The 27,157-nt window shown below is 40.9% G+C and overlaps 2 protein-coding genes across 2 annotated transcripts in view; one reads left to right on the top strand and one right to left on the bottom strand.

Moving 5' to 3' along the window:
• The first annotated feature begins 3,203 nt into the window (after positions 1–3,203).
• On the top strand, positions 3,204–5,228 carry ghsra (growth hormone secretagogue receptor a). The gene is made up of 2 exons (XM_069710594.1): positions 3,204–4,510; positions 4,749–5,228. The coding sequence occupies exons 1-2, from the start codon at positions 3,670–3,672 to the stop codon at positions 5,060–5,062; spliced, it is 1,155 nt and encodes a 384-aa protein (XP_069566695.1). The 5' UTR covers positions 3,204–3,669; the 3' UTR covers positions 5,063–5,228.
• Positions 5,229–10,326: 5,098 nt separating this feature from the next.
• Positions 10,327–27,157, bottom strand: part of fndc3ba (fibronectin type III domain containing 3Ba) — a 90,423-nt gene continuing 73,592 nt past the window's right edge. The window contains exons 24-27 of the mRNA XM_069710662.1: positions 24,810–25,028; positions 17,952–18,118; positions 17,248–17,375; positions 10,327–15,356 (exon numbers count right to left, since the gene is read on the bottom strand). Of these exons, the coding sequence (XP_069566763.1) occupies positions 15,045–15,356; positions 17,248–17,375; positions 17,952–18,118; positions 24,810–25,028 (826 nt within the window). The 3' untranslated portion in view covers positions 10,327–15,044. The remainder of the gene's footprint in view (positions 15,357–17,247; positions 17,376–17,951; positions 18,119–24,809; positions 25,029–27,157) is intronic.

Consider the following 27,157-nt stretch of genomic DNA (forward strand, 5'->3'; position numbering starts at 1 on the left):
CTGGACCAATCACAGAAAGACATTCCTCCTTTGAGCTGTTCTCATTGGACAGCAAAAAAGTGCTGGACTTGTGGTGAAGTAGGAGGAGTCCTCCAGGGAGAAAATACTGACAAGAGACTATCTCATCATTTCACACTGTCACTTTCTCTCTTTATTTAACTCAAACTAAATGTCTGTCTGTGTCAATGTGTGAGCCTTTATGTTTATGAACCTGTGTGCCTGTGCCTTTGTGTGTATTTAGTCTTTATTGATTTGCAGAAACAGCAAAACATGTCATGTTTAAAATTTCATATGGGTTTATGTAAAAAGAGAAAATATCAGCCAGACTTTTATTTGTCCGTTTCCTCTGTGTACATATATCATGTCAGCATTCCCAGTGAAAGTGCTCTCATCCCAAGAAAGGTTCCCTTGTGTCAGACCTGCACTACAAAAAACATTCATTAGTCCGGCAGGCAGACACAAACACATTCACACTTCAAGGAAAAAAAAGTCAGAGATCTCTTCTTCCATCTAGCGGATGAAACAATGAACTGAGCTCATCATGGACTGAGAACACAGTCATTCACATAGTTGTCAACTGTGTGTGCATCACTCTGGACTTTAACCTGCAATCTACCACACCCCGGAATTCCACTCCAGACAAAATGACACCGAAACACATATACACACACCAATATGTTACAGATTTGACCTGAACCATAAAGCAATATAGGACCGAAACAATGAAGAGGTGTGGGCTATTTCATGTACAAACCATACAGCAGTAAAATCAAACACAGAGATAAACTTCTGGAAACTATGGGAGACTTTTGCTGAAAATAAACAAATGTAAAAAAGCTAAACAGAGAAATCATTCACAGCCAGACTAAAATACATGACATTTCATACCTAGTCTTGCTATTATTACCTCTTGTTGTCCCAGAAACAGTCAAATTTAGGCATTTTGTCAATGTAAATAGTGATATCAGCTTGTTGTTTGGCATTAGACCCGTGGAATGTAGTTTGATTACACAGTACAAATATCTAAAGTCCAATGATGCAATTTTTCTGAAAATTACAAAAAGACCATCACACAGATACACACACATATACCACAGACACACATACGCATCATATGACAAGTAGATACATACCACTTATGATGAAAACATCTTGTGGAAGTAACAACTGTCCTGACAAGTTCCCTGCTTGTGTTCTGCCCACTGGTAAGATCTCTCTCTCGCTTTCTCTATGTATTTTTCTCTCTCTCTCGCTTTCTCTCTCCACCTAAACACACATACACACACACACACGTGATTCAGTGGTCATAAACATAATAGTATCTGGGGTAAACACAGCGCAAAGGGCAGAAAGATAACATGATGATGAAATCAGTGCAGTAAAGAGAAATGTATTGCAGCTATAATTGGGATTTGACTCACACTTATTGAAATTTCTCCTTCAGCAAATAAAAAAAATTAAAAAAAATCTAAAAATGTAAATCTGAAAGTCTTAAACATCGTTATGTCGAAGCTAAACGAGATGATTGCAAGAGTTAAGTCCTGCTAACATTATAAAGCTCCCTTTTACCTGCATTTTTGTAAAGAATAATTTGTAAAGAATAATGAGAATAATTTTTCAAGTTCTTATATATATTTGTTTTTATGTTTTATGAAAGTTGTATTATTAATGTACAGAATGATGTTTGTTCAAAGTTTGACAGTACAAGACTGCTGAAAGTGAAACAATTCTCTAAGATCACATAAACTTTGAGTTTATGGCGTACACCAGTGAGCAGGATTTGTGACATCACAGCTTGTTATAAAGCCAATCTTGGTCCAATAGGCCAGCATTGAATGTACAATACTGTAAACTTATGTACACTTTTCTGAATTTTCAATAAGGGAAGCACAGGTGGTGTTTTAAGATTTTTTTTTTTTCTGATTTTGGAAGAAAGAATAGCCAATCCTGCCAGTATTTAGGGGATGATATATGCTGAGGTTACTAAAATGGCTCAGCTCTAACCTCATTACAGTGCATGACGGTTTTAATCTTTTTGAAACCTGAATCCTCTTTACATCCTAAGCATATAACATACTTGATGTGCCTGCTTTAAATACTCTTTGCATATAAAGATAATTCTCGAGCAGTTGGAATGACACTCTCCTCTGCTGTAGGGGCTAATTGGAGCTTTTAATTAGATCTGGGCTTCAGACCGACTAATCCAATTTCCTTCTTTGTGACCGTGCAATTATACAACTCCTTTAGGGCTGAAAGATATAAATCAACGATGTCACGTTCTTCCACACAAAAACTGTACTTTTACTTTTTGCACTTGACCTTAAAAATATATATATATTAATAGAGATATCAGTTTAAGGAACACATGTTATGCTCAAGACTAATATTGATCCACACTTGAAAATATCTTTATCCACCACCTCTTTGATGGATCAGCTGCAGAACCATACTTCTGGAGCAGATTTGAGTCTTGCACACTTTGAGCCAACTTGGAAGAGCTTCTAAAATATTGCGCCTCTTTCCTCTCCTGTGCACACAGAAAGACTTCCGATAGGTTTTCTGACATTGAGGAGCCCCGGCCCCCACCCCTCTCCCCTGCCATCACTGGCCTAACAGCACCAGTAGGTGGTGTTGCAGCACTTGACTCACTGCAGACTTCCCCCCCCCCCCCCCCACACACACACACACACCTCCCTCCCCTGAGCAGCACTACTCCACCTGGCTATGATGTTTTGCGCACTGGGAATCAGGATCCTCACACACGGATATGCACCATAACTAGAAGGTCAGAAGTGAAGTCTTAAGGTGGATTTATTTTTCACTCTCAATAACTGTATTTTATTTCAATATTTTGAAGTCCAATTTTTATGATTATGTTGGCAATACGTCGTTCCTTCGTGTTTTTTGTGAGTTTTATAAAACTGTCTCCCTACCGTCACACAGCATTTGTTTTCACCATGGTTGTTGTTTATCCGTTTGTATTTGGTTGAGTTTGAGCTCCGGTTGCCTTCCCAGGACAGATGTTCATCGCTGCTGCCGCATCACTACGACCCTGAGTCTGACTCAACACCACATGCTGCCGGATGCAACTCGTCAACCGATCCACTGTTTTTGTTTTGTCTGACGTGGAAACGCAGGGACTCGCTACTGGTGATGGGAACTCTTTTGGAGTACTTGGTGCATGAAGGACTTTATTCGGGTGTCTTTTCACAAACAGAAAGGGTGCAGGAGATAACCCGTCTTTAAGTGAGGTTTTTGAAAAATATTCACACCTACTTCACAACTATTACTTTCAGACCACTTTAGAGTGCGTATTGCAGATGGAATGGATCATTTTAATCGACCTCAAATCACCTCATGTTTGTGTTCGAGTGTGAAGAGAACTGCTTGTTCCCAGGAGAGAATCAGGGATTATTTTTCATTTTAGAATTGTGACTTGGTCATTTTCAAAGAAATCAGGGAGAAGCACAAGCCTGCTTGCAACGCGCGGAAGGATATTGATTTTACGCACCTTCCATCCTCTGCTACGCTTTGCCATTAACTCTGGAACTCAACAAAATGATGAAGGGAGGAACGGGCAGCGCCGAGGGGCAGGAGGTGTCCCAGTACCGTGGTGACTTCAGCAGTCAGGGGCAGGCGCGGCCCCGTGAATAACCGCGCGACGACAGCATGCCCTCTTGGCCCAATCACTCGGAGTGCCTCTCCAATAACTGCAGCTTGGAGGAGACCGACAACACCTCAAGAAACTTTGACCCTGCCTTGCCTCCTCTAAATTACTATTCTATCCCTCTCCTTACGGCCATCACCATCGCCTGCACACTGCTCTTTCTGGTCGGGGTGGTCGGGAACGTAATGACCATTTTGGTGGTCAGCAAGTACCGGGACATGCGCACCACCACTAACCTGTACCTGTGCAGCATGGCTGTATCCGACCTGCTCATTTTCCTCTGTATGCCACTTGACCTCTACCGCATGTGGAGGTACAGGCCCTGGCGCTTTGGGGACGCTCTATGTAAGCTCTTTCAGTTCGTGTCAGAGTCATGCACTTACTCCACCATCCTGAGCATCACAGCATTATCAGTGGAGCGTTACCTGGCGATCTGTTTCCCGCTGCGCGCCAAGGCTGTGGTAACCAAAAGGCGCGTGCGCGCCTTAATTCTTCTCCTCTGGACAGTGTCCCTTTTGAGCGCTGGCCCTGTGTTTGTAATGGTGGGGGTGGAGCGGGACCACATTGGGCCACCGAATTTCAGTTTGTGGCTGAATGAGACTGGCTGGCCCCCGGAGGCTGGGGACACTCGGGAGTGTAAAATGACGCACTACGCCGTGGAGTCAGGCCTGATGGGGGCCATGGTGTGGTTAAACTCTGTTTTCTTCTTCATGCCAGTGTTCTGTCTGACAGTGCTCTACAGCCTCATAGGCCGTCGTCTGTGGCAGAGGCATCGGGAGACAAACATGAGCTCCCGTGTAGCTCACAGGGACAAAAGCAACAGACAGACCATCAAGATGCTGGGTAAGTTTGGAGAGTGCGTACATTATGCCAAGTGCATTGATTAGGGTTTCATTTGTCAACATGTAAAAGCGTTTTAAGCGTTTATATCTAGGTATACAAAATGTCAGCAGGGTTTTCAGTTAAATTAATTTAAAACTTTCTTTGCCAGAATTTATCTATGTCTGGAGTTACTGACTTTTCAACCCCTCCTTCATACACCCCCCCAACACCTTTTGACTTTCTCTTCCTCCTCCTCCAGTGGTGGTTGTGCTGGCCTTTGTCCTGTGTTGGCTGCCGTTCCACGTGGGTCGCTACCTGCAGTTCAGGTCTCTGGATGCTCCGTCCCCGCTGCTGTCTGTGCTGTCCGAGTACTGTAACTTTGTGTCCGTGGTTCTCTTCTACCTGAGTGCCGCCATCAACCCTATCCTCTATAACACTATGTCCTGGAAATACCGGGGTGCAGCGGCGCGCCTCTTCGGCCTGACAGGCAGCCAGCCGCCGCGGGGCCGCACAGCCAGCACCGTGAAGGGAGACGGATCGAACGGCTGGACGGAGTGCACAGTCAGCTTCTAAACGCATGCCTGTCGAAACGTAAAGCTGTTAGTCATTTAAAAAAATAAAAAAAATACTCACCGAAAAGCCATTATTTCTGTCAGGACGTGTAAAAACTGCTGTGAGCACTTGTCTTCACTTGACTGGAACCAAAAAGGATGAAAAAAGCACGAGCCACAAAAGCTCAACATGCAGAAATATAACTTAGATTTTTTTTTTCTTTTTTTTTCGGTTTGCTTTCTGGTATTATTTCAGCAAGTGCCACACACTCTATTCATACAACAAAAAAAAGTAACCTTTGATAGGCAAGTGGAGTGAAAAATAAATACTAGACTTAAGTGCTTAAATGTAAAAAAAAAAACAACAAGGAGGATGCATGAGAGTATACATGCAAATATACAGTACAAATATATACATCCACTAATGCCTTACATTGCATTCATATTCTGGATGACAAAGAAAGCACTGTAGAATTTGTGGCACAGCTGTGTACTCCTTCAGAGAAGAGCAGAGGTGCAGTGTGTGTGAGTGAGTGTGTATGCGTGAGAAAGAGACATATGCGTGTGTGTATTGTGTTTGCAGGTTTCATTCAAAAGGATGTGATTTGTGTAATTAGTTGGAGATTGTGTGAAGATGTATAATATATTACTGTTATTGATTTTCGACCTGCTCAGTGCCCTGTATCTTGGAAATTCAAGTCCATATTGTATTGATGCTGCCAACAATGTTCGACAGAGTCAGGTGACAGTCCCTGAAATGAAGAGGAGTATAATTGTGTATTCATACAATCCACAACAGTGGTTTATTTTCTGTAACTTTGAGACAACTTACAACATTTCAAGATATGCATGAGTCTCTGATTTTTGTGACGTTAATTCATTGTTTAACAATCAACAATATGCAGGTCTTTTGCTTTAAGTAGCAGAAGACCTGCAGTTTGAACGGTCATCAGGAAATGTGCATGAGGAGGAAAGGAATCACTAAACCTTTACACATCACTTTTACTGTGCAGTGCATTTAACAAGCACCAGTTAAACAGAGCTGATAAGTGTAACTGTATAAATCAACATAAAAGTGGCCGTAAATACCTCAGCTCACCTCAGAGTGTTGTGAACCGAACATCCTTGAAACATTCTTAATTTTGTTGCATCATTGTCTACATACTTGAGTCAGGTGAATTGAGATCAGTTAGCTTGATTCATCATAGAGTGAAGGGCCATCTTTTTTTATTACAGCTACAGGGACAGTTGGTTGATTTTGTGGATCCATTCAGATAAACATGTAGCAGATTTGTTATTTTGTCATTGGTCTGATTTGATAAGATTAATTATGCTTCCTGAAGCCACCTCAGAGTAATGAAAATATAAATTTTTCACCATACCTGTCTTTATAAAAGCAGCCTTGTGTATTACCTTCCATTTGACTTCTCAGTTATCTTTGGCACAAATTGTTCCTGACACCCAAAATGGAACTGGCAGAGAATGTTGTTTTTTTTATTTCACTTTATTAATCCCCGAGGGGAAATTTCTTTGCTACAGCAGGAGGGCTCTCAGGGGGGAGCTGCTGCAACAGGCTGCCACTAGCGCGGTGCCAGGTAACCTGACCTGAGGTGCATGTTGTTTTGGATGATGGGAGGAAGCCGGAGAACCCGGAGAGAACCCACGCAAGCACAGGGAGAACATTCAAACTCCACACAGAAAGGCCCAGGACCAGATTTGAACCTGGAACCTTTTTGCTGTGAGGCGACAATGCTAACCACTGCACCACCGTGCCGGACACAATGTAACTTGTATAATAAATGTCTTAATTGTCTTGTTTAGATTGGAAGAGGGAAACTATTCATGGGTGACAGGGTAGCACATAATAGCTTGTGAACCGAAAAAGAAGCTTTGTAAATGAGCCTCACGTTGACAAAATGTTACAATAATGTTCAACAAAACAGTTTTTAAATAGCCTTTCCTTTAAATGTGTTTAAGATAACTTAACTGATGGAAATATTAAGTAAAAATGACTTAATTTTTTAAGTGTCATGCACCGTTTTGAAAGAGGATAAGTGAACTATTTATAAGTGATAATGTTATTTTTGCTTTAATTTGTAAATAGATGCTTTGTAATGCTATACGCTTGATGCTGTACACTCAGCATTTTAAATCACCACAGCAGCCTCCACTAGTCCGCACTGGATCTAAAACATGGCCTCCTGGCTCTGAAGAATGTATCTCTGTAAAATGAATACATGCTGACAACATGACATAGTATTTATTAATGTACATGATGTTGAAGAGTAAAAATTGTCTCTTATTTTGGAAAATGTCTGTAAATATTTCCTGTTGGTTCATGTATCTGTCCATGACAAAGTCTTGTAAGAGTAAAAAAAAAAAAAAAATCCTACTTGCTCTTTGTTTTTCATTTGTATAGAACATCTATATTCTTTATGTAAGCTGGCATACTGCAGTAAGATCGCTGTTTGTTCCCAGCAGTTATGAAGTGCGAATGGATATCAGGTTTGTGAAACCACTTAAAAAACAGCCTTCCGCCTAACATCAAGTAAACACTGCTCAAACTGGACTGAGAGAGCTTTTCCACACCTTGACAGGGCCTGTAATCATTTCCCCATGTAACCCTCCTACACCCCATTATATAATGTTGGTCTCACCAGCGTGTAACACCGGCCAGGGTTGTAATCTTAGTACTGAGACACAGCAGTGTGTTCTCTGTCATCTCAGCTGGCGTTGTATTTTGAAGGCCACTGGGAGAAGCACCATCACTTCAGACAGCTTCAAAGACCAAGCACGGCTCCAAGGACACCTCGCCCACCTGGGTTCACCCTGGGTGTGATCAAAACCTCGATGATCAGCAGCGTGAACATCTTGTTCATTAAAAGAATTGTAAAAGCCAAAGGTAATGAAGGAGACACAGTGGATTAATTAAATGAAAGTTGGATTGCTAACAGGTAGAAGAAGTGTGTGGACGAAAGGTAATGAACAGAAGAGAAACAGCAACCAAGACTAGAGGTCAATGTAAACAAACAATCAAACAAAAGGCGAAAGAAGAGAGGTTCCATCAGTGAGTCAGACGTCATGAGAGTTTATCTAAATGTAGGCAGTGAAGTACAGAGGATAAATTAGCTTTAGTCAAAGAGGAGGAGTGTGGGATTGAAGAAGGTTTTACATCTATCTCATCTATGACACTGTGTGCGTGTACGTGCAGTAGCATTTTCATTTGGCTCAGTTAAGGCAAACAAATCTTTGCTGGTGAACAAAAAACTGCCGTGATTGTCAGGTTGGATTTGATTGATCACACGTACCGTCACAGAAGCTTGAAGTCATTTAATACATGATACAAATGTTCTACTTTGAGGGGTTGATGAACTGGAGCAGGAATAATGCTAACACAATTAGGATTCTTCATAACTCTGAATGACTTAGGTGAACTGCTAATCATCAAGTTACAATTAGCTGAAGGTCACTGTTATTGTAGAGCACTTCAAGAATAATTATGACATTTACAGCCTCTGGTTTACCGTTACTTTGTAACATACAGCTGGCATTAGGGACTTTATGCCAATGTAATTAGCATGTTTAAATGACCAATATACACTTAAAAGCACAAAACTATACACCACGCAGTTGTACTCAAGGGTTTTCCGGACACGCACACGTGGGTAGATGTATGGAAGGTCAACTTTTTCCCTCATTCACCTACAACTCAGTGATAACAGGCACATGTTAAGAGTTTACATGCAAACCAAGAACAAGGCCACTGATTGGCAAATTTCTGCCACACACCCACCAACACAGTCCTTCAGGTCTGCCTCCAGGCTTATCAACACAAAGTCACCCGGGAATCTGGACGGGTCAAAATCACAGAGGGTTAAGATCAGGGCTGTATGTAGACACTTTTATATTTTTGAGTCATTTCTTAATGATTACACAACATCCTGCAAAAGGCATTCAGTTAATCAAGATTAGAAGTCTGCAGCCATGCATGCAGCATGTAAAATTAATACTATTCCCCCTTCATTCCCGTGTGGGAAATTATACATCTGTACCAAATTTTATAAACATCCATTTAACTGTTGTCGAAGCTTTTCACTTGCTGTACAATCGCAAATGAGAACCAACTGATGATTTAGAGGAAAAATTCAGATGATCATCAAAGTTAGTAGCGCAGCCATTTGGGGACAATAAATGTCTGTACAAAACTCCATGGCAATACATCCAATAGTTGCGGAGAAATTTTAGTCCGGACAGTTGAATATGATTTTGTTGTTCTGGATAAACTTGAGATTTGCTAATATTTGTGAAAAATTGGGAGTAAGCTGGGTGTTTGAGAGCAGCCATAAATGGTGCATCCAACACCAAAATTATAGCACGTTCAGTCAATTAAATTATACTTATTGGCAACAGGGAGTTGTAGCATTTGTGGGGTTTTTTTCTTATCTGGAAGAGGGAATTATCACATGGCCTCTGCTGACAGTACATATCCTAACAACACACGTTTTCTTATATTGTCCCTGTACTTGAGCTTAATTAAAAAAAAAAAAAAAGAGTGAAATAGTGGAAGCTGTTTGTTTTGCTTTGGTGTTTGATTTCTGCGCCTCTAAACAAAGTTACGCACCTGGAAACGATAAAAGGTAACACAGGTCAAAAGGCTAATATTCCTCTGTGTGGTCCTTGGGTTGCTTCGGGTTGAGGGGAATTAAGCGTGCAGTGCTGCAGCCTCAGTCTGACTGCCCTCAGGGACACCAGCAGATAATAATCTCCGTGATTTACTCTTCTCACCGCTATCTGGCTCAATACTATCGAGGTCACTGGAGAGAACTGACCAACTTTCACACACACATTTAGACACACTGGACAACCTTGAATGTTAAGTGACAAAAGGCAAAACCTGTCGATATGCCTGAGTCGCTGTGACATGTGAAATTAATTACAACACTTCTTTAGCATTATGCGGATGATAAATTCTGATTTAAACCCTAACATTGAAAATATCGATTATTGCTTCCTGTGTTTACAGCAGTACATAAAAGGTGCCTCTGGTGAAGGGATGATCATCATTTTCTTATTAGATCTTGAAGATAAAGACAACAGCGAATATTAGTGCAAATAACAGTTTTTGCATTGAGAGTGGTTATGCTGCTTGCTTTCCCACCAAATACCTGTATGTTTAGCTATTGTGTGACCAATGTTTACCTGTAGAAAAGGGACCCGTGCAAAATGTAGAGCAGTGTATTTGACATATGTATGACACACACAATAAACAAACAGTTGCAATCAAAGTCAGAAAAAAAATTAAAACATTTATTGGGCATAAATATATTATATATACGCTACCGATACAGTTACGTCTTACATACATAGGGTAGTATTTGCAAAAATCTATACATTAAAATTGATATGGCAGTTTCTTTTATATAATGCATATGAAATTGTCTAACATTTACAATACAAGAAGAAATGCATGAATTTCTTTTTTTCTCAATTCGTAGACCATGACAACATTGGAATGTTTGTTTGTTTTTTAAATCGTGAGGTAAAAATATGTTTCTTTTTTTGTCTCGCTTAAAAAATAGTTAAATACCTGTGAGTCTCTGTACGTTTGTCAAATCGCCAATCTCAGTCAAAATTTCTACTTACTGTAAAACATACAAAACATTAAAAAAAAAAAAAAAAAAAAAAAAAAACTGATCAGAAGGCACAGACGTGGGGTTGCTGGGCAAAACATTGTCTCTCATTCCTGACATACCACCAAATGTGCAGGACCTGCAGGGTTGGTTGGGTGCGGAGGGCGGGGCTAGGGCAGGAGCCGGGGCCGGGGCAGAGGCCGGGGGCTCTATAAAATCACCAGCATTTGAAAAAAAAGAATAAAATCAAAGCACATGAGGGGAGTACCCTGCCCACCAACACGAAGCCTTTCAGTTAACACCCTGTTAACCTCAGACTATTCAACACTAGCATGACTGGTCTCACATCGGCCAAACACAAGGTGAACCTCTGCTCTCCCATTAGGGCATTTAAGGCTTGAAAAAAGGGGAATAAAGGGGCTGTGGGTGGGCGACAGAACATCAGGGGTTCAAGGACAGGACACCTCACATGTCACCAGTCAATTACAATGCAACAGGCAAGGTAGACACACAACGAGCACGCCTCACGAAGGCACCGCACTCCCTATGAACTGTACTTTGTTGCCGTAGTTTGCATTCTGCAGGGAGTAGGTTGCCGTTTGAGTAGAACAGAGTCGCGCTCCAGTAATGCCAATGTCACAGTGACGCCAACGACAGAATAATGCCAATGAATGTAACAGACAGCGTTGGCAGTAGTGTTTGGAATAGAGCACGGGGACCTCGCGTCTCCTCTCGCTCGTATTAACCTCATCAAGCCTAATGCTCGGCATAAAAAAAGTGCTTCAACTCTGTTAGTCATAATGTATTTACCATCTCATTCTATAGCTCTATAGATTTCTCTGTATATCATCTCTTAGCAAAACACTGGATACAAAACACTCACTACTGCTATACCAGCACTAGCCTGAAAAAGGAATCGTCAATATTATTATTGTCGTCATCTGCCTGAAATCATCGTGTGATTGTTTTTGCCTTCTTTACCTTTCAGTGTGAAATCAGGTTGTGTTAAAAACTCTCCTCCAAAAGGGGCTACACATTTCAAAATGGCACATTTTGCTTTACAAAACAAAATAATAGAAGATAATATGAAAAGAAGCATAATCACAGATCAAGTTAATGTTTTTTTTTTTTTCCTTTTGAGAGAATAATAATAACAATAATAATATTTGTAATGCTGTGTCGTTACAGAAGAACATCACAGAACCCTTTAGACGTCTGCAAACGCAACATCTAGTGGACACGAAAAAGCCTGCACTTTGGCATTTTAACAGTAAAAATATATCAGAAGCTTCATTGTAACACTAATCGGAAAACAAAACAACAACAAAAAAAGCCAAAGGCAGCAACATTTATCCCAATACAGATGACTTGAACTGACCCAAAGGTCGGGCTTGCTACATGTCTCTCTAAGCATTACAAGAACTGCTCGCCTGTGCACGGCTGAAACAGGAGATGAGAAAAAAAAAAAAAAAAAAACACAATACAAAGGCATTTGGTTACATGTTTGAAACGGCAATGATAACTGCAATGCATGGACTGATGAGCTACAAGTTCCCAACAGCTGTAAGAGAAATACTTTAAAGGGTTACTGAGATAAGGAATGCTGGCCTTAATCATACAATCTAACATACATCCATTAAAACAAATTTAAAGGAAAAAAAAAAAAAAAAAAAACATGCTACAAGAAAAAAAATTAGTATATAACTACACTTGTCTCTTAATCTTTAAACAATAAATAAATGAAGATTGCACTGTAATTGGCATGTAAAGTACTGTATGCAAATATATAGTATAAATAAAACCTAGAAAAGAACTCTACCTTAACTTTCCCATCAACTTTGGCAAAGGTTTTTTTTTTTTTTTTTTTTTTTGAGCTAGTAAACCACTTTGCTTACTGAAACATACAGGAGCAAGGCACAGCATAGACAGAGGACAAGATACAGCATCAAAAAAAAAGAAGAAGAAAAAAGACAAAGAGGTAAAAGGAGGAAGATAGAAAAAAAACAGAGAGGCTAATATGATGACGATGACAGCGATGGGGATGACAGGATTAGATCTCCCCTCTGTAAGGCCTTATCCCTGAGGTACGTTACAGGCTGCCAATCAGAGCTCATCATTACCTCCGTCTCCCATCCAATCCTCCAACTCCCCCACCCCCACACCCCACACCCCATCCGACAAAAGTGGACATGTCACACGTTAATGATGCAGGTCAGGGTGACTTCTTTGGATTACTGGGGTATGTGTTGGGCTGTACCTTGGCTTTGTTGTTCAGGTTGGGGGTGAAAAGGGTTCAGGGACTCAGACGGGAGGTCAAAGGGTGTTAACGTGTGTCCGAATGCCCTGGTTCTGTTGAGTTGTGTTCTGTCGAAGGCTTGTTTGGTTAGTGAGCATTAGTTCAAGTCCTCAGAGAACATGTCCGCCTGAGGAGAGTCCACAGACTTGCTACTGCTCTGATAACATGTAAATAAAGCACCTTTTAATAGAAAAAAAAAAAAAGTGAGAAGATGGAGGGGAAACGGAGAGAGAGAGAGAGAGAGAGAGAGAGAGAGAGAGAGAGAGAGAGAGAGAGAGAGAGAGAGAGAGAGAGAGAGAGAATGGGCAGAAAGATGTGAGGGATTGAAAAGCAACAGAGGAGCAGCCAGAGCAAAAAGAGAGAAAAAAAAAAGAAAAAGGTCTTTACAGATAATTATGGGCAGGAGACGAGAAAAAGAGGACAAGAGTCTTCAGATATATCGATTCACAGACTACCTGGAAGGAGAAACAGCTTCAGCGCTGCTCTGGCTGGCAGCTAACGAAATTTCAGGGAGAGAGAGATGGGTGGGGGCGGGGGGAGGGGGGGGGTAAAGCTCAACCTAACTCCTAATGACTTTCCTGGTTAACACACACACACACACACACAGCTCTGAGAAGGGCGGCTGGCTGGCAGGCTGTTAGCACCTCTGGGTCTGTGACACTACGGACATATCGCTACTAAAGCTACAGATAAATAGGCTAAAGCAATGGTATTTGAGATGGTAAGAGCATGGAAGGACGAACCAAGGGCCAAGCGCACGCTCAGCCCCGCCCTTCCCTGGTAGGTTGCAGCCAAAGACGGTCCCAGCCTGGCTTCCTAAAGCCGATTTTTTTTTTTTTTTTGCCCAACATACGAACACCTGCGAAGGTTTCATATTCTGATCCAAGACCAGTGTTTAAGGGCTCCTTCAACCGTTTTCCGCGAGCTGCTGTTTATGAGCACCTGGAGTCCACTCCTCCCCTTTCACACTGTACTTCAGACCTTACATTGCCATCACTTATATTACATCATTTTATAGCATCATAGATATTTGCTATATTTTATATATATATTTTATATATATATATATAAATATATATATATATATATAAACACATTTATATATATATATATACACACACACACACACATATATATATATATATACATATATATATATATATTTATTGTGTGTATATATTAGATTACTGGTTTTCCATTCTTTCTTGGATATAATAAAATCACAGGATAGCAGCATCTTACACCACACATGGATTGCATCACTTTGGTAGCTGAATGAGCGAGTGATTGAATGTTAAAAGCTGAGCAGATATGTGATTGACTTCTTAAGAGGAAATGTGTCTTTCTCATTGTCAATGCATGAGTGTAATTGTATGTGTGTGCATGATAATGTACATTAGTCTGTGTGCACTGGGTGTCTGTCAGTCTATATTTGAGAGCAGGTGCAAATTGTATGAATTGACTGACAGCCTGTAGAGTAGTAACAAACTGAATATGTATGAACAGCTAAAGCTTTGAAGTCCTACATTTGAATATGGCTGACTGAATAAAGACTGCAGCAAAAAAAAAAAAAAAAAAGAAGTAAATTAAACATCAAAAAACAAAACAAACTAAAAGAAAAGTAAGGCAATGACCGTCAAAAAATATAAACGTTCTCTAATTGAATATGTTTTTAAAAAGATACAAAATAAAAACATGCAAGTCAGTCTGAGGAGCAACTGCTTCGCTCACAGCTATTTTAAGGCTTGATTATCAGTTTTCTTTCCCAAACGAGGTGCAGCTCAGACGAGGCTTTCCTCGACAGAAATCCTTAACACATGAGACGGACAATGATACAAAGATGACAGAGACATTGAAAGAAATGAGACCAAACTGAGTGCAGGCAGAAGACAACAGGTATAAGGTGAGAAAAGCCTGAATCGATACTTTGACTAAGAAAAAAAAAACAAAACATACACAGCCTTAGAAGTACATCACAAGTGTTTGTTTTGATTTCATTCGGTTCTTTCATAGACGTTTTGTAAAGTTTTTTTTTCTGTGATTTTGCTTTCTCTTTCTATCCTATAGTTAAAATTCCCTCACTTCATGAAGAAGTACTGTAGCAAGCAGGCGATGAGGATGGAGAAGCCTGCGAACACGCACACAATCAGTGCCGCAAAGCGCTCGTCGCTGGAGATCAGCCCCACCCCTTTGCCCGTTTCCATGGCGCACTGCTCTCCCGATGATGTTGCCTCCTGGCGACGCAGCGTGAACAAGGAGGAGGGGCTCAGTGGTCCGCACAGCTCCTGGCATGTATCCTGGCAACGGCGGCAGGCGCCCACACGGAAACGATAGTCTGTGTTGCCCTGGAGACCAGAGATTTGGAACACACCCTCCTCTCCCTTAAAAACCTGTGTTAAAGAAAATAAAGTTTTGTCTGGTCAATAAGAATGCGATGCGAGACTGTTACCTTGTAACCTGACATCATGACGCAGGTTTTCATTCGACTGAACAGTACGCAAGCAGATTTTTACTAAAAATGTTCTTCTGCGGAAAAGGACTATAATATTTTGTCGGAAAAGCCACGTGAATGCTCGCTAAGGTCATAGTAGCATATAATTGGTTGCATTTTTTTTTGAATGGGCATGTTGAAGCTCACAGCAGGCAGCAGACTTTTTACAAAGAGAAGTGATTCAAATCTAATTTTGAATACATTTCATGGTCATTTTATGATGAGAAGATCAACGCCCGCTGATTGTGAGCATCTTCAGTGAGCCCTGTCCCATCATATATTACATGCTCTTATTGATTGTGTCCCTCGTCTAATTCAATTTGGGCAGTTAATGTAATCAGTCACCTCCCTGAGCGCTGTTAACATCTTTATCTGCTGATCATTTTAAGAAGTAATGAAAAAGCGACTAAAAAAGATTTATGTTAAGTTCGTTCCTGATTACTTGCTTAGTTACTTTAATTTTAACTAAATTCCTATATTTAAAACTGTTTTTTTTTTTTTAAGAGTTACTGGATTGGTTGGTAGCTTATCAAGAAAAAAGTGATTTTGTTTTCCTGCAGGTGCAAGTAGAAAACACATCATTATCATTTGTTGGACTGCAATCAGCCATATGCATGCAAGTTTGACAATGACTGAGCGAGTGGCTGAGTGATAAAGCTACACCAATGGTCGGCCGAATGCCTCGACTTCCTTTATCTGTTTCAAATTAAAAACCCTCATTTCAAGTTAAAAGCCCTCTGGCATTTAATACAAAGTCCAAACATATACTAGAATTTGACCTGGTCTTCTTAAGGCAGCAGAAGAGGTTGCAGGTTTTTACACAAATGTGTACAGAAATTGAGTTTTAAAGTTCTCATTGTGAAATACAAAAAAGGAGGAAAAACACACAGACAGAGACGAATGTAAACATCTGAAAAGCAGCATTGCAAATTTGTAATGAAAGCTGGTGTGTGCATCTCACTTGCACACACACAGCTGCAGTTTTGTCCGTTGGTGAGTTTTAGCAGTTCTTTCCTCCAACAATTCTATAATTCAATAACAGAGAGTGAATTGGCCTTGAAGACAAATGTCTTTTTGTCTACTTGTCTGCTCATTGCTGCAGCTGCCGGCTATCCAATTCCATACATCCGAGTGCAGCCAAAATCTTTTTCAGTTGTTTCTTTGCTGTAATTCTCATAAAATGTTTTCCATATCTCTCAATAAATTCTGCTGGCACTGCAGATGATGTTCAATTTTAGAATGTTATTTCTCAGTGCAGAGGAGTGTATGTGGGAGAAGGAGTATTTATCTGTGTGTGTGTGTGTGTGTGTGTGTGTGTGTGTGTGTGTGTGTGTGTGTGTGTGTGTGTGTGTGTGTGTGTGTGTGTGTGTGTGTGTGTGTGTGTGTGTGTGTGTGTGCGTTTTACTAGTCTGTTTGGAAATGTCTGTCTCGGTGTGTGGTTTTATTTCATTTGTGTGCAAATTTGTCCATTTGGAAGTCTCCGTCTTGGTGTGTGTTTGGTGTGTTTTCTTCATCTGTGTCTGTGTGTACCTTCTCATCAAAGCAAACTGAATTTGTCTGCTCCTCATGAGATTAGAATTATTCTCCCAGTAGTCGTACCCAATTCTTCAAAAATAAGAATGAATCAAATAATTGAAGGGCTGGGCTCTGGGCTGGAGAGACACGCTTTCTACACTACCCTCATATGCCCTCCCTGTGTGTGTGTGTGTGTGTGTGTGTGTGTGTGTGTGTGTGTGTGTGTGTGTGTGTGTGTGTGTGTGTGTGTGTGTGTGCGCGCGCATGAGACAAACCTGTTTGTATTCTGACTCGCGTCCCACCAGCACCTGGAGCACATAGCTCACAGGATCTCCTCTCATTGGTGGGATGGTCTCCCATGTGATCTCACATATATTCCCCTCCAGCTGGTGCACTCTGGGAGCTGTTGGAAGAAATTATATCAAAAGGTCATTTAAAAAAACAAAAAACAAACAAGAGATATGTTTCATTTTAAGAAGATCAGAAGCAGGTGAGGGGGGTATCTGTTCTCCGGAAATAAACACATTTTTCTGAATCTACGTTATTTCAAAACCAATTATTGAAAAAAAACAAAAAACTGCTAGAATCTAATGTTACAAATGATCAGTAGCGTTTGCAGTAATGTTAATGGAGGTTAATGACAGGCTTTTTAATTAAACTAGCTGTGAAGCAACCGCACATTAGCCACAACTGAGAGAATGGATTATTTATGTGCATTTATTTTGTTTTTCAGTGTTGAGAATTGTTTTGCAAAGCAATAATATCCTTGGGGAATAATGTCATTTTACACTGGAAATAACAAGGTAATAATAATGATTAATCTCTGACATAATTGCTGTTCTAAATACAGCACACATTTTACTAAACTCTTTTGATTGATTTAGTTCAACACTATTTCTGTAGTTTGTCTAGCCAGTGGGAACAAAGGCAGGACTTTTGTGTCACAACACAAAAATACACCTTCTCTGGGTCAGTTTACCTTTGAGGGCAGGTGGTACAGACTTGGTGGTGCAGAAGGTGTGTGTGTCAGAGAAAGGACCCTCCCCAGCATCACTGATGGCCTGTATTCTGAAGCTGTAACTGCTGGACTCGATCAATCGCTGGACTTTGTAGGTGTGGCTGGGACCGCGGTAGATCGTCACGAACCTGGATGTAGAATATAATGAAGAAGAAGAAGAAGGAGGAGACAATGAGTCAGAAATCTAGACAGAAAAATAAGATTGGATGAGACGGAGAGAGGGACTGGTAAACCTCGGCATGAAGGAATACGGAGTCGGGGGTAAAGTGAGGTGAAGGTGAGAGAAAAGGGTGATGGTGTTGAAATAGGTTAGAGCGGCTCTCGATTAAAAACTTGGAAAACGAGACAACAATAGCAGTGAAAAATGAGGCGTTAACACTTGGATTGCACAAATCACCAAACTAGTTCTGGGAACTGACACTTTCACGAGACATTTTTTCGAGACTTTAAGTGACTCAACACAGCAGGCTGTACAAGAAATAGCTCATTAATATCCCAGTGGTGCATGGGGTACTGTATCAACATACAGTGGGTACGGAAAGTATTCAGACCCCTTTAAATTTTTCACTCTTTGTTTCATTGCAGCCATTTGCTAAAATCAAAAAAGTTCATTTTATTTCTCATTAATGTACACTCAGCACCCCGTCTTGACAGAAAAAAACAGAAATGTAGAAATTTGTGCAAATTTATTAAAAAAGAAAAACTGAAATATCACATGGTCATAAGTATTCAGACCCTTTGCTCAGTATTGAGTAGAAGCACCCTTTTGAGCAAGTACAGCCATGAGTCTTCTTGGGAATGATGCAACAAGCTTTTCACACCTGTATTTGGGGATCCTCTGCCATTCTTCCTTGCAGATCCTCTCCAGTTCTGTCAGGTTGGATGGTGAACGTTGGTGGACAGCCATTTTCAGGTCTCTCCAGAGATGCTCAATTGGGTTTAGGTCAGGGCTCTGGCTGGGCCAGTCAAGAATGGTCACAGAGTTGTTCCAAAGCCACTCCTTTGTTATTTTAGCTGTGTGCTTAAGGTCATTGTCTTGTTGGAAGGTGAACCTTCAGCCCAGTCTGAGGTCCAGAGCACTCTGGAAGAGGTTTTCTTCCAGGATATCTCTGTACTTGGCCGCATTCATCTTTCCTTCAATTGCAACCGGTCGTCCTGTCCCTGCAGCTGAAAAACATCCCCATAGCATGATGCTGCCACCACCATGTTTCACTGTTGGGATTGTATTGGGCAGGTGATGAGCAGTGCCTGGTTTTCTCCACACATACCGCTTAGAATTAACGCCAAAAAGTTCAATCTTGGTCTCATCAGACCAGAGAATCTTATTTCTCATAGTCTGGGAGTCCTTCATGTGTTTTTTGGCAAACTCTATGCGGGCTTCCATATGTCTTGCACTGAGGAGAGGCTTCCGTCGGGCCACTCTGCCATAAAGCCCCGACTGGTGGAGGGCTGCAGTGATAGTTGACTTTGTGGAACTTTCTCCCATCTCCCTACTGCATCTCTGGAGCTCAGCCACAGTGATCTTTGGGTTCTTCTTTACCTCTCTCACCAAGGCTCTTCTCCCACGATTGCTCAGTTTGGCTGGACGGCCAGGTCTAGGAAGAGTTCTGGTCGTCCCAAACTTCTTCCATTTAAGGATTATGGAGGCCACTGTGCTCTTAGGAACCTTGAGTGCTGCAGAAATTATTTTGTAACCTTGGCCAGATCTGTGCCTTGCCACAATTCTGTCTCTGAGCTCCTTGGACAGTTCCTTCGACCTCATGATTCTCATTTGCTCCGACATGCACTGTGAGCTGTAAGGTCTTATATAGACAGGTGTGTGCCTTTCCTAATCAAGTCCAATCAGTTTAATTAAACACAGCTGGACTCCAATGAAGGAGTAGAACCATCTCAAGGAGGATCAGAAGAAATGGACAGCATGTGAGTTAAATATGAGTGTCACAGCAAAGGGTCTGAATACTTATGACCATGTGATATTTCAGTTTTTCTTTTTTAATAAATTTGCACAAATTTCTACATTTCTGTTTTTTTCTGTCAAGATGGGGTGCTGAGTGTACATTAATGAGAAATAAAATGAACTTTTTTGATTTTAGCAAATGGCTGCAATGAAACAAAGAGTGAAAAATTTAAAGGGGTCTGAATACTTTCCGTACCCACTGTAGGTTCAGCATATGCTACCTGGAGGGAGGATTGACTTGGGAAAAGCTGGAAAGACAGGAAGAGAGAAGAGTGCATCTTAAAAAAGATAGCAGTGATTTATGAACACACAGGATGAACACTGGCAGGTTATGGTCCCAAATCCGATAAAAAAATTTAAAAAAAAAGAGTGCCGCAAGAGCTCGTGGCTGACGAGATGGACAGATTGATGCACTGAGGGCGAGATGATAAGTGGGCAAATGAATGAGTCGGGAGAAAAGTGTATTTGAACTGAAAGAGGGTTATTTATCTCCGCTATCAGCTTTTCAGCAGAGTAAGGTATAAGTCTGATCAAGGAAGGAAGTTCTGGAAGAAAGAAAGACTGGGTGAGATTGAAGGGGTGGGTGAGAGGAGAGGAGGTGGTGGTAGAGGAGGAAGTCAAGGAGAGAAGATATGAAGCAGGAGGAAAAAGAGAGGTGACTGGTAATTATAAGACGATGATGGAGGATCTGCCACTCAGAGGAAAGAGAAGAGAAAGTGAGAGAGGGAAAGAGGAGACGAGAGAGGTCATGGCTTTGTAGAAGGCTATAACTCCAAATGAGCGCTTTATGTGGCTGCACTACAGAGAAGTGATGTGTTTCTCTGGCTGATATATGGTGCTGTTAATCCCCGGCCTCACTGCATGGCTGTGCAGTTAACACTCACACCCGGTGCCGTCGCAGTTAGTTCAGTTTTTGGACTGCAGATGCGACAAGTATCTGTGTCTCTCCTTGTTTGCGCTCTCGGCTATCAACCATGTGGCTAAAAAAAAAAATCCATAAATCTATCATAGGGAGTTACGACCTCTTCTCGTTTGGACAGGGCTAAGTGGCAGAATATCAAAACAATTAACACTCAGCAGCACAGGACAGACAATAAACACCCTTGCACAAAAAAAAAATCATCAGGACACAGTTAATGAGATGAATTGGATCCTTGGTTTAGAGCCAAACAGCAAACAGGAGCAGAAGAGGACAGAGAGAGAGGTTAGAAGCACACAAGGATGTCTGGTTTCTTTGAATAATGCATTTTTTTGTATTTATGGGAATGTAAATATATAAATATTTACAAATATCATGCAAATAGGAATTTTCTTTATTTCCTTTTTACTGCAGAGTTTTTTTAATGATGCCATGACATGCGCTGCCAGAATTAGGCTTCTTAAAACACCACTTTGACTGTAGCCATCCTTGTTTCCCAGAGCTCGCAGTCATTCAGCTAACTAATTTGACATGACATTATCACACATCAAAGCAGGTGGAACTTTGAATGCACTCCTGTCAGACTGATGGCACAAAAATAGCCAATCATTATCAGCAATTGTTCAACGGACAAATATGTTTCTGACAACTTTATCAATTCAACAGTTTAAGAAATAAAAACAAATAAATTATGACCAAAAAAAAATGTGCGTAGCTATATTTAATAATGAGATCATGATTAAATTCATTCAATATAAACGGCACAACTCTGGTTTTCAGTTCCAGTATAGTAAACATGTTTTTGAGCAGTTTGTTTCAGTAATGTCTCATGCATGGCTTCTTCTTGATCGCGTTAGAGAGAGAAAATGAGAAACACCTTGTTCTTCAGCCGGCTCTCCCTGGCTGCATAGAAACAGAAACGGGTGCACACAGAGAGAGAAAAGTACAAAGATGAAGGGATGGAGAAATGAAGAACATGATGTATGGGGGGGAAAAAAGGGAAAGTTTGGGATATCTATAGATGGACGGATGGATGGACAAAAAGCAATGGTTGATGAAAAGATGCAAGAATGGCTGAAGGACAGAAATAGTGTGCATTACAGGTGAGACAAATTTTGGCAGTAGATAAACAGATGAATGATTCTGTTCTTCCATCTGCATTCATCTTAAAAATCCTTTGTGTCAAAAGGTTGAAACCTTTTTTTGCATTGCACTGCCCATGTTGCCATGGTATTCTGACAACTCTCAACACCCCTGCCAGAGGACATTTTGGGTAAAACGGATGAGAAGAAAGTGAATCGAGACAAATCAAATAAACTTAGCTAGCTTTATAAATGCAACAATAAAGTAAAGGAAACAGGCGGAAATGAAAAATGGCACAAGTGAGGGAGGACAGAACATGAGCAACAAGTGCATGCAGGAAGATAAGAATGGAAAAATAAGCTAAAGCAAGAAAAAGGGATGAATGTGGTTGGGGGGGGGGGGTGAAGACATCGGAGGTTAGGAGAAAAACAAAGAGGTGAAAGACAAGGATGGAGGAAGGAAAAACATTATGAACTTGGGCACACATTTCCCAGGAGGTTCTCCAGGGGTGACGTTACCTGTCTGACAATAAAATGAGATTATTAAACATGAATTTGATCAAAAAATAAAGACAGCGAAAGGCAGAGCAGAGGACAGCCAAAGTCAAAAGCATAAATGAAAAATCTGAAATTATATTTGCAGAAATTACAGCTGGCTATTCCATATCTTTGTTTACAAAGATACAGATTCGAGATTAAATACTTTATTTAAAGTGGCCTTCCAGTCACTCAAATGCAATGAAGCACCTGGTTGCCAAAGCAATTTCACCAATAATGATAATAATACAATTTTTTAAATCATGCAATGTCATTTTATTAGAGAGTGAATAGAAAGTAAAGGTGAAAGAGGAGGAGTGTAGGAGGAGTACCCTGCAAACCAGCTCTGTCTATTCATCTTTTTGATATCACCACACATGCACACACAGAGTTCACAAAGTAGTTATGCACTGCTAATGCTGCCGCTAATACTCTTAATGTCCTGTCATAACTGCCACTAGCTGCAGGTAACGATTCCCGAGCAGAGGCAATCAGGTGGAATCAGTCCAGAATCCCACGTTGTCATTATGGAGCAATTCAGTTCACAGAGCTTACATAAAGTCCTGAAAAAGTGGGTTTCATTTTACATCAGACATGTCTACTGTTACCGTGGCCAGATATTTCTATGTTTGATTCGTCTGTCCAGTATTTCATTGGAAAACTGTAGTTTTGCTCAAAATGTTTTGGGACAACAAAGGCTTTTTCCTGGCACACTTCAAATACAGGTCAAATTAATGATCGTCCTTATCATTATTTAACCAAAAAGAGGCAGAACTGGGCCTATAGAATATCACGTGTTATTAAATGAATATATTCAGATGAAATAAAGAGAAAATCTGTAGCGCTTTCTCACATAAGCGGTTGAAAACAGATGCCAGGATGACTTCGATAACACCATCGTCATCGGATTTGGTGCACGCAAGCATATGGATAATATAACACAGTTGCATCCAAGCACGGCTACAAAGACACACAAATGGACTAGCATACTGCCACACTAATCACTGTGACTGTTTGAAAAGGATAAATAAAACTCTCTAAGCTGTGAAAGCTGTTTTAATTTGGCTGGCAGTGAGTGTGTTTATTTGCAAGTGTGTGTGTGTGTGTGTGTGCTACAGAGGTTAACAGATCACAGCCTGCCGAATAAGGTCCCATCTGTTGCCTGCTGCACTATGGCTCATTTCAGGGGTGCCAAGGTACCTCGGTGCCAACTTGATGGCAGCCAAGCTTCAATTCAAACACAGAGGGACCAACCAGAAGGGTAGAGAGAGGGCGGCGAGACAGTCCAACAGGTGGGCAGACGAGCAAGTAGATAAAAGTCGCTCTTCATTGATATTGAATTCTGCTTTATTTAAGATAATCTTAGCCTTAACAAAAAAAACAAGAAATCCCCTCCTCTCGCAGTCTCTCCGGGTGTGTGTTTACTTCCCTGTCGGTGGTTATAGTCTATTCCTTCACCTCCACCTCCACTTCAGTCTGCTAATTCCACCTGATTCTGTCTTTGTCACTCTTGTCTGACCAGTCCATTAAGTGGGGAGTTGATTGTTGGAGGCTACATCGTGGCCGGCTCCTGATGGCCTCAACATGACTACTCCCTGATACATCGAGTTACCACGCATACAGAAAGAAACACACACGAGTACACAAATCTGTACAAGTACCTCTAACTACACATGCACATGCACACGCACACACACTCCCTCAGCTTCCCTTCAAGCGGCTACGGCTCTGTCCTTCTTGTGATGCGTGTATGTGTGTAGTATTGACCTTCTGGGCCCTGAATTGCTGTATCGACTAGCTGTGGGTTGAGGAGTGAGAAAATTGGTGCACATTGTGGCGAACAGATTCTGAGAGCACAACCGCTGAGGGCAACATTCACCGTTTCGATCCCCAGTCATAGATGAGGCTAAGCATATAAAATACCCACTGAGGCAGGTGTTAGTGTATCCTATGAAGTAATACAGAGTGTGTAGGGGATATATGCGCTGCGCACAGAGAATCTTAAGATGAGGTGTACAGTGTGAACAAAACTTTGGGTTCTTGTTTTCTTTCTTAAATGTGTAAACAAGACTTTTTATTGCAAACTTTTATCGTGATGTGTAACTAAGTTGAATGTTTTGGAAGTTTGATGTTATATTTTTGCAACACCCTGCAAAGAATTGGCCTGGAACATAGTGACCTGGACCCCTTCTCAGTCTATTCAGGGAAGTAAGCAATGGTGTGAGGTGTGTATTGGTGTGTGTGTGTGTGTGTGTGTGTGTGTGTGTGTGTGTGTGTGTGTGTGTGTGTGTGTGTGTGTGTGTGTGTGTGTGTGTGTACTCCACCTGTGGTTCTTGTCCTCCATTTGTAGTGTGTAGACCATGTCCTCAGCGAGCAGGGCGCGCGTGTGGCTGGCGTTCTCGCCCCACTTTAGCTTCAGGCTCTGAGGTCCGGCGGCGGCGCATTCGAGTGGGGGTGGGGCTGGAGGGAGGGGGCGTGTCCTCGCTAGCAGAGGTGGACTCGAGGGACTGGAGCCAATGGCATTCACTGCCTGGATCTGCACACTAAAAAGTTACGGGGAGAAAAATGCGTTTGTTACAGAATATTACACTTAAAACAATTTTTTTTTCTCCATTTTCTGATTGGATATGTCCTAATATTAGAGAAGAAATATCCTAGAAATAGTGTACAGTATGTACAGTAGTAAGCAAGAAAAAAAAATCACCTGCTCCACATGTTTTATAAAATTTGCTGTTTGGAAAAAGCTTTCGTTTTGCTTGCTACAATGGTTTCCTTGCAATATAATTATAACAGAAGAATATTTTAAGTGTGTCTATTTGTAACTATAAAATATACAAATACAAACCTACTGGCACACACACAAAGACACATAGACCAACCGCTAATTACATGAGAACGGGCGGAAATGGATTTCTGTTCTTCAAACTCCCCCCGCTGCCTCGCTTCTAGGTATCGCCCTCCCTCCCCTCAACCCTTCATGTCAGAGTCTGATCAGCTGATTAGCATCCATATCAGATGTCCTCAGCTAGAGAGCATCTATCCTCTGACATTTAATGGCTGATTCTCTGTAACTGTAACCTTTCATTATAATTCATGCAGCTGGGTGAAGACGGAGTAGAAAGGGCAACATTCATCTATCCACTGGGTAATTAAGCATATAGATAAATGATAATGAGAGATTGAGAAGAAGGAAGAGAGTGACAGATAAAGAAGCTTACGTTTTGATCATGAGGGGTTACATTTGGATATGTGGGGTTCTACATTTCAAAGTTCAGGTTGGATGCAGCTTTTGTTTTGGAGAGTTTTGTTTCACCATGATATTTAGAAAGTAAGGGAAAAGTAACCGGTATGCCAGCAATGTTTGTACAATTTTGAGCGAACCAGAACATCAAGAAAACACTGAACCCCTGATCGATATATGGACAGATTTAAATATCACTATCTTTTTGAGCAAAAACTGTGCCTTTGTTGGGATGATTATTGGTGAGTTGACAAACCATTTATACAATGAGATTTTTGATAAATAATCATCAATAATACAGATATAATGACTGAGTAGGTGAAGGCAATTAATAAAACAGCTGGAAGAATCTGATGCACTTATGCCATATCAAAATATAACGATATAAAAAATCCAAGCTGGCATCAAGTCTCATATCATGTTATATTATTGATATATTGTCCAGCCTTACATGGTCATTATAATCTCAATTTAACGACTGTAAGCCAAATGACTCAAATGTAAATATAAGGATGCATAGTTACTTTCCTACAAATGCATCTATTTTAATGGCAAATTTATCTCAAAAGCCATTATCAAATATATAATCCATTTAATATAAACATGCAACACAGTCTCGTTTAATTACCTGAATTTACAATTTGACATTGGGTGATTATCATTTCAGTTTACTTTTGTAGTACTGCAGCTTTAGTGAATCTGTCTTCTGTGATAGGTGACTCTGGCAATTATTATTCCTCTTGCAGTATTTACTAAACCTTAAATACATTATTATTATTAATGTAATGCGACAGTATTAAGTGAAGATCCAAGAATATCTGAGTTCCTGTATTTAAAAACAAAATGACCCCATTGATGAAAAAATATGTATATACTTTGGGGTTTTATTATTCAGTTGGTTGTACTGACAATGTTTCTCCTGAAAATTCATCATCTATTCCTTTTGCATATGGATCAGACAAGAGGAAAACATTATTCATTCACAGTAACCTCAGAATGAAGACATTGTAAGCCTACACTGAAGCACACAGCCCAACCACTGACGACAAATAAAATATGAATCATACTATTTGAAGTGTGCCCCCGCCGTAAATAACAACAAGAATTACTGGCATTGGCACACAAAAACTCCCACAGGTAGACTCTCTCTCACACGCACACACACACACGCGCGCGCACACACACACACACACACACACACACACACACACACACACACGCACGCACACACACACACACACACACACACACACACACACACACACACACACACACACACACACACACACACACACACACACACACACACACACACACACACAGTGTTCTGCCTCAGTGGCAGCCATTATGCAAGAGTGCAGTGACATCGGGACAAAAACAACCCCAGAATGAAAACAATGGTGTGTGTGTGTGTGTGTGTGACCACTCCGT

The sequence above is a fragment of the Brachyistius frenatus genome, unplaced genomic scaffold (assembly GCF_029030835.1).
Source record: "Brachyistius frenatus isolate BFR_SWC_R1_liver_20210118 unplaced genomic scaffold, ASM2903083v1 Contig_93, whole genome shotgun sequence".
NCBI classification, from domain to species: Eukaryota; Metazoa; Chordata; class Actinopteri; family Embiotocidae; genus Brachyistius; species Brachyistius frenatus.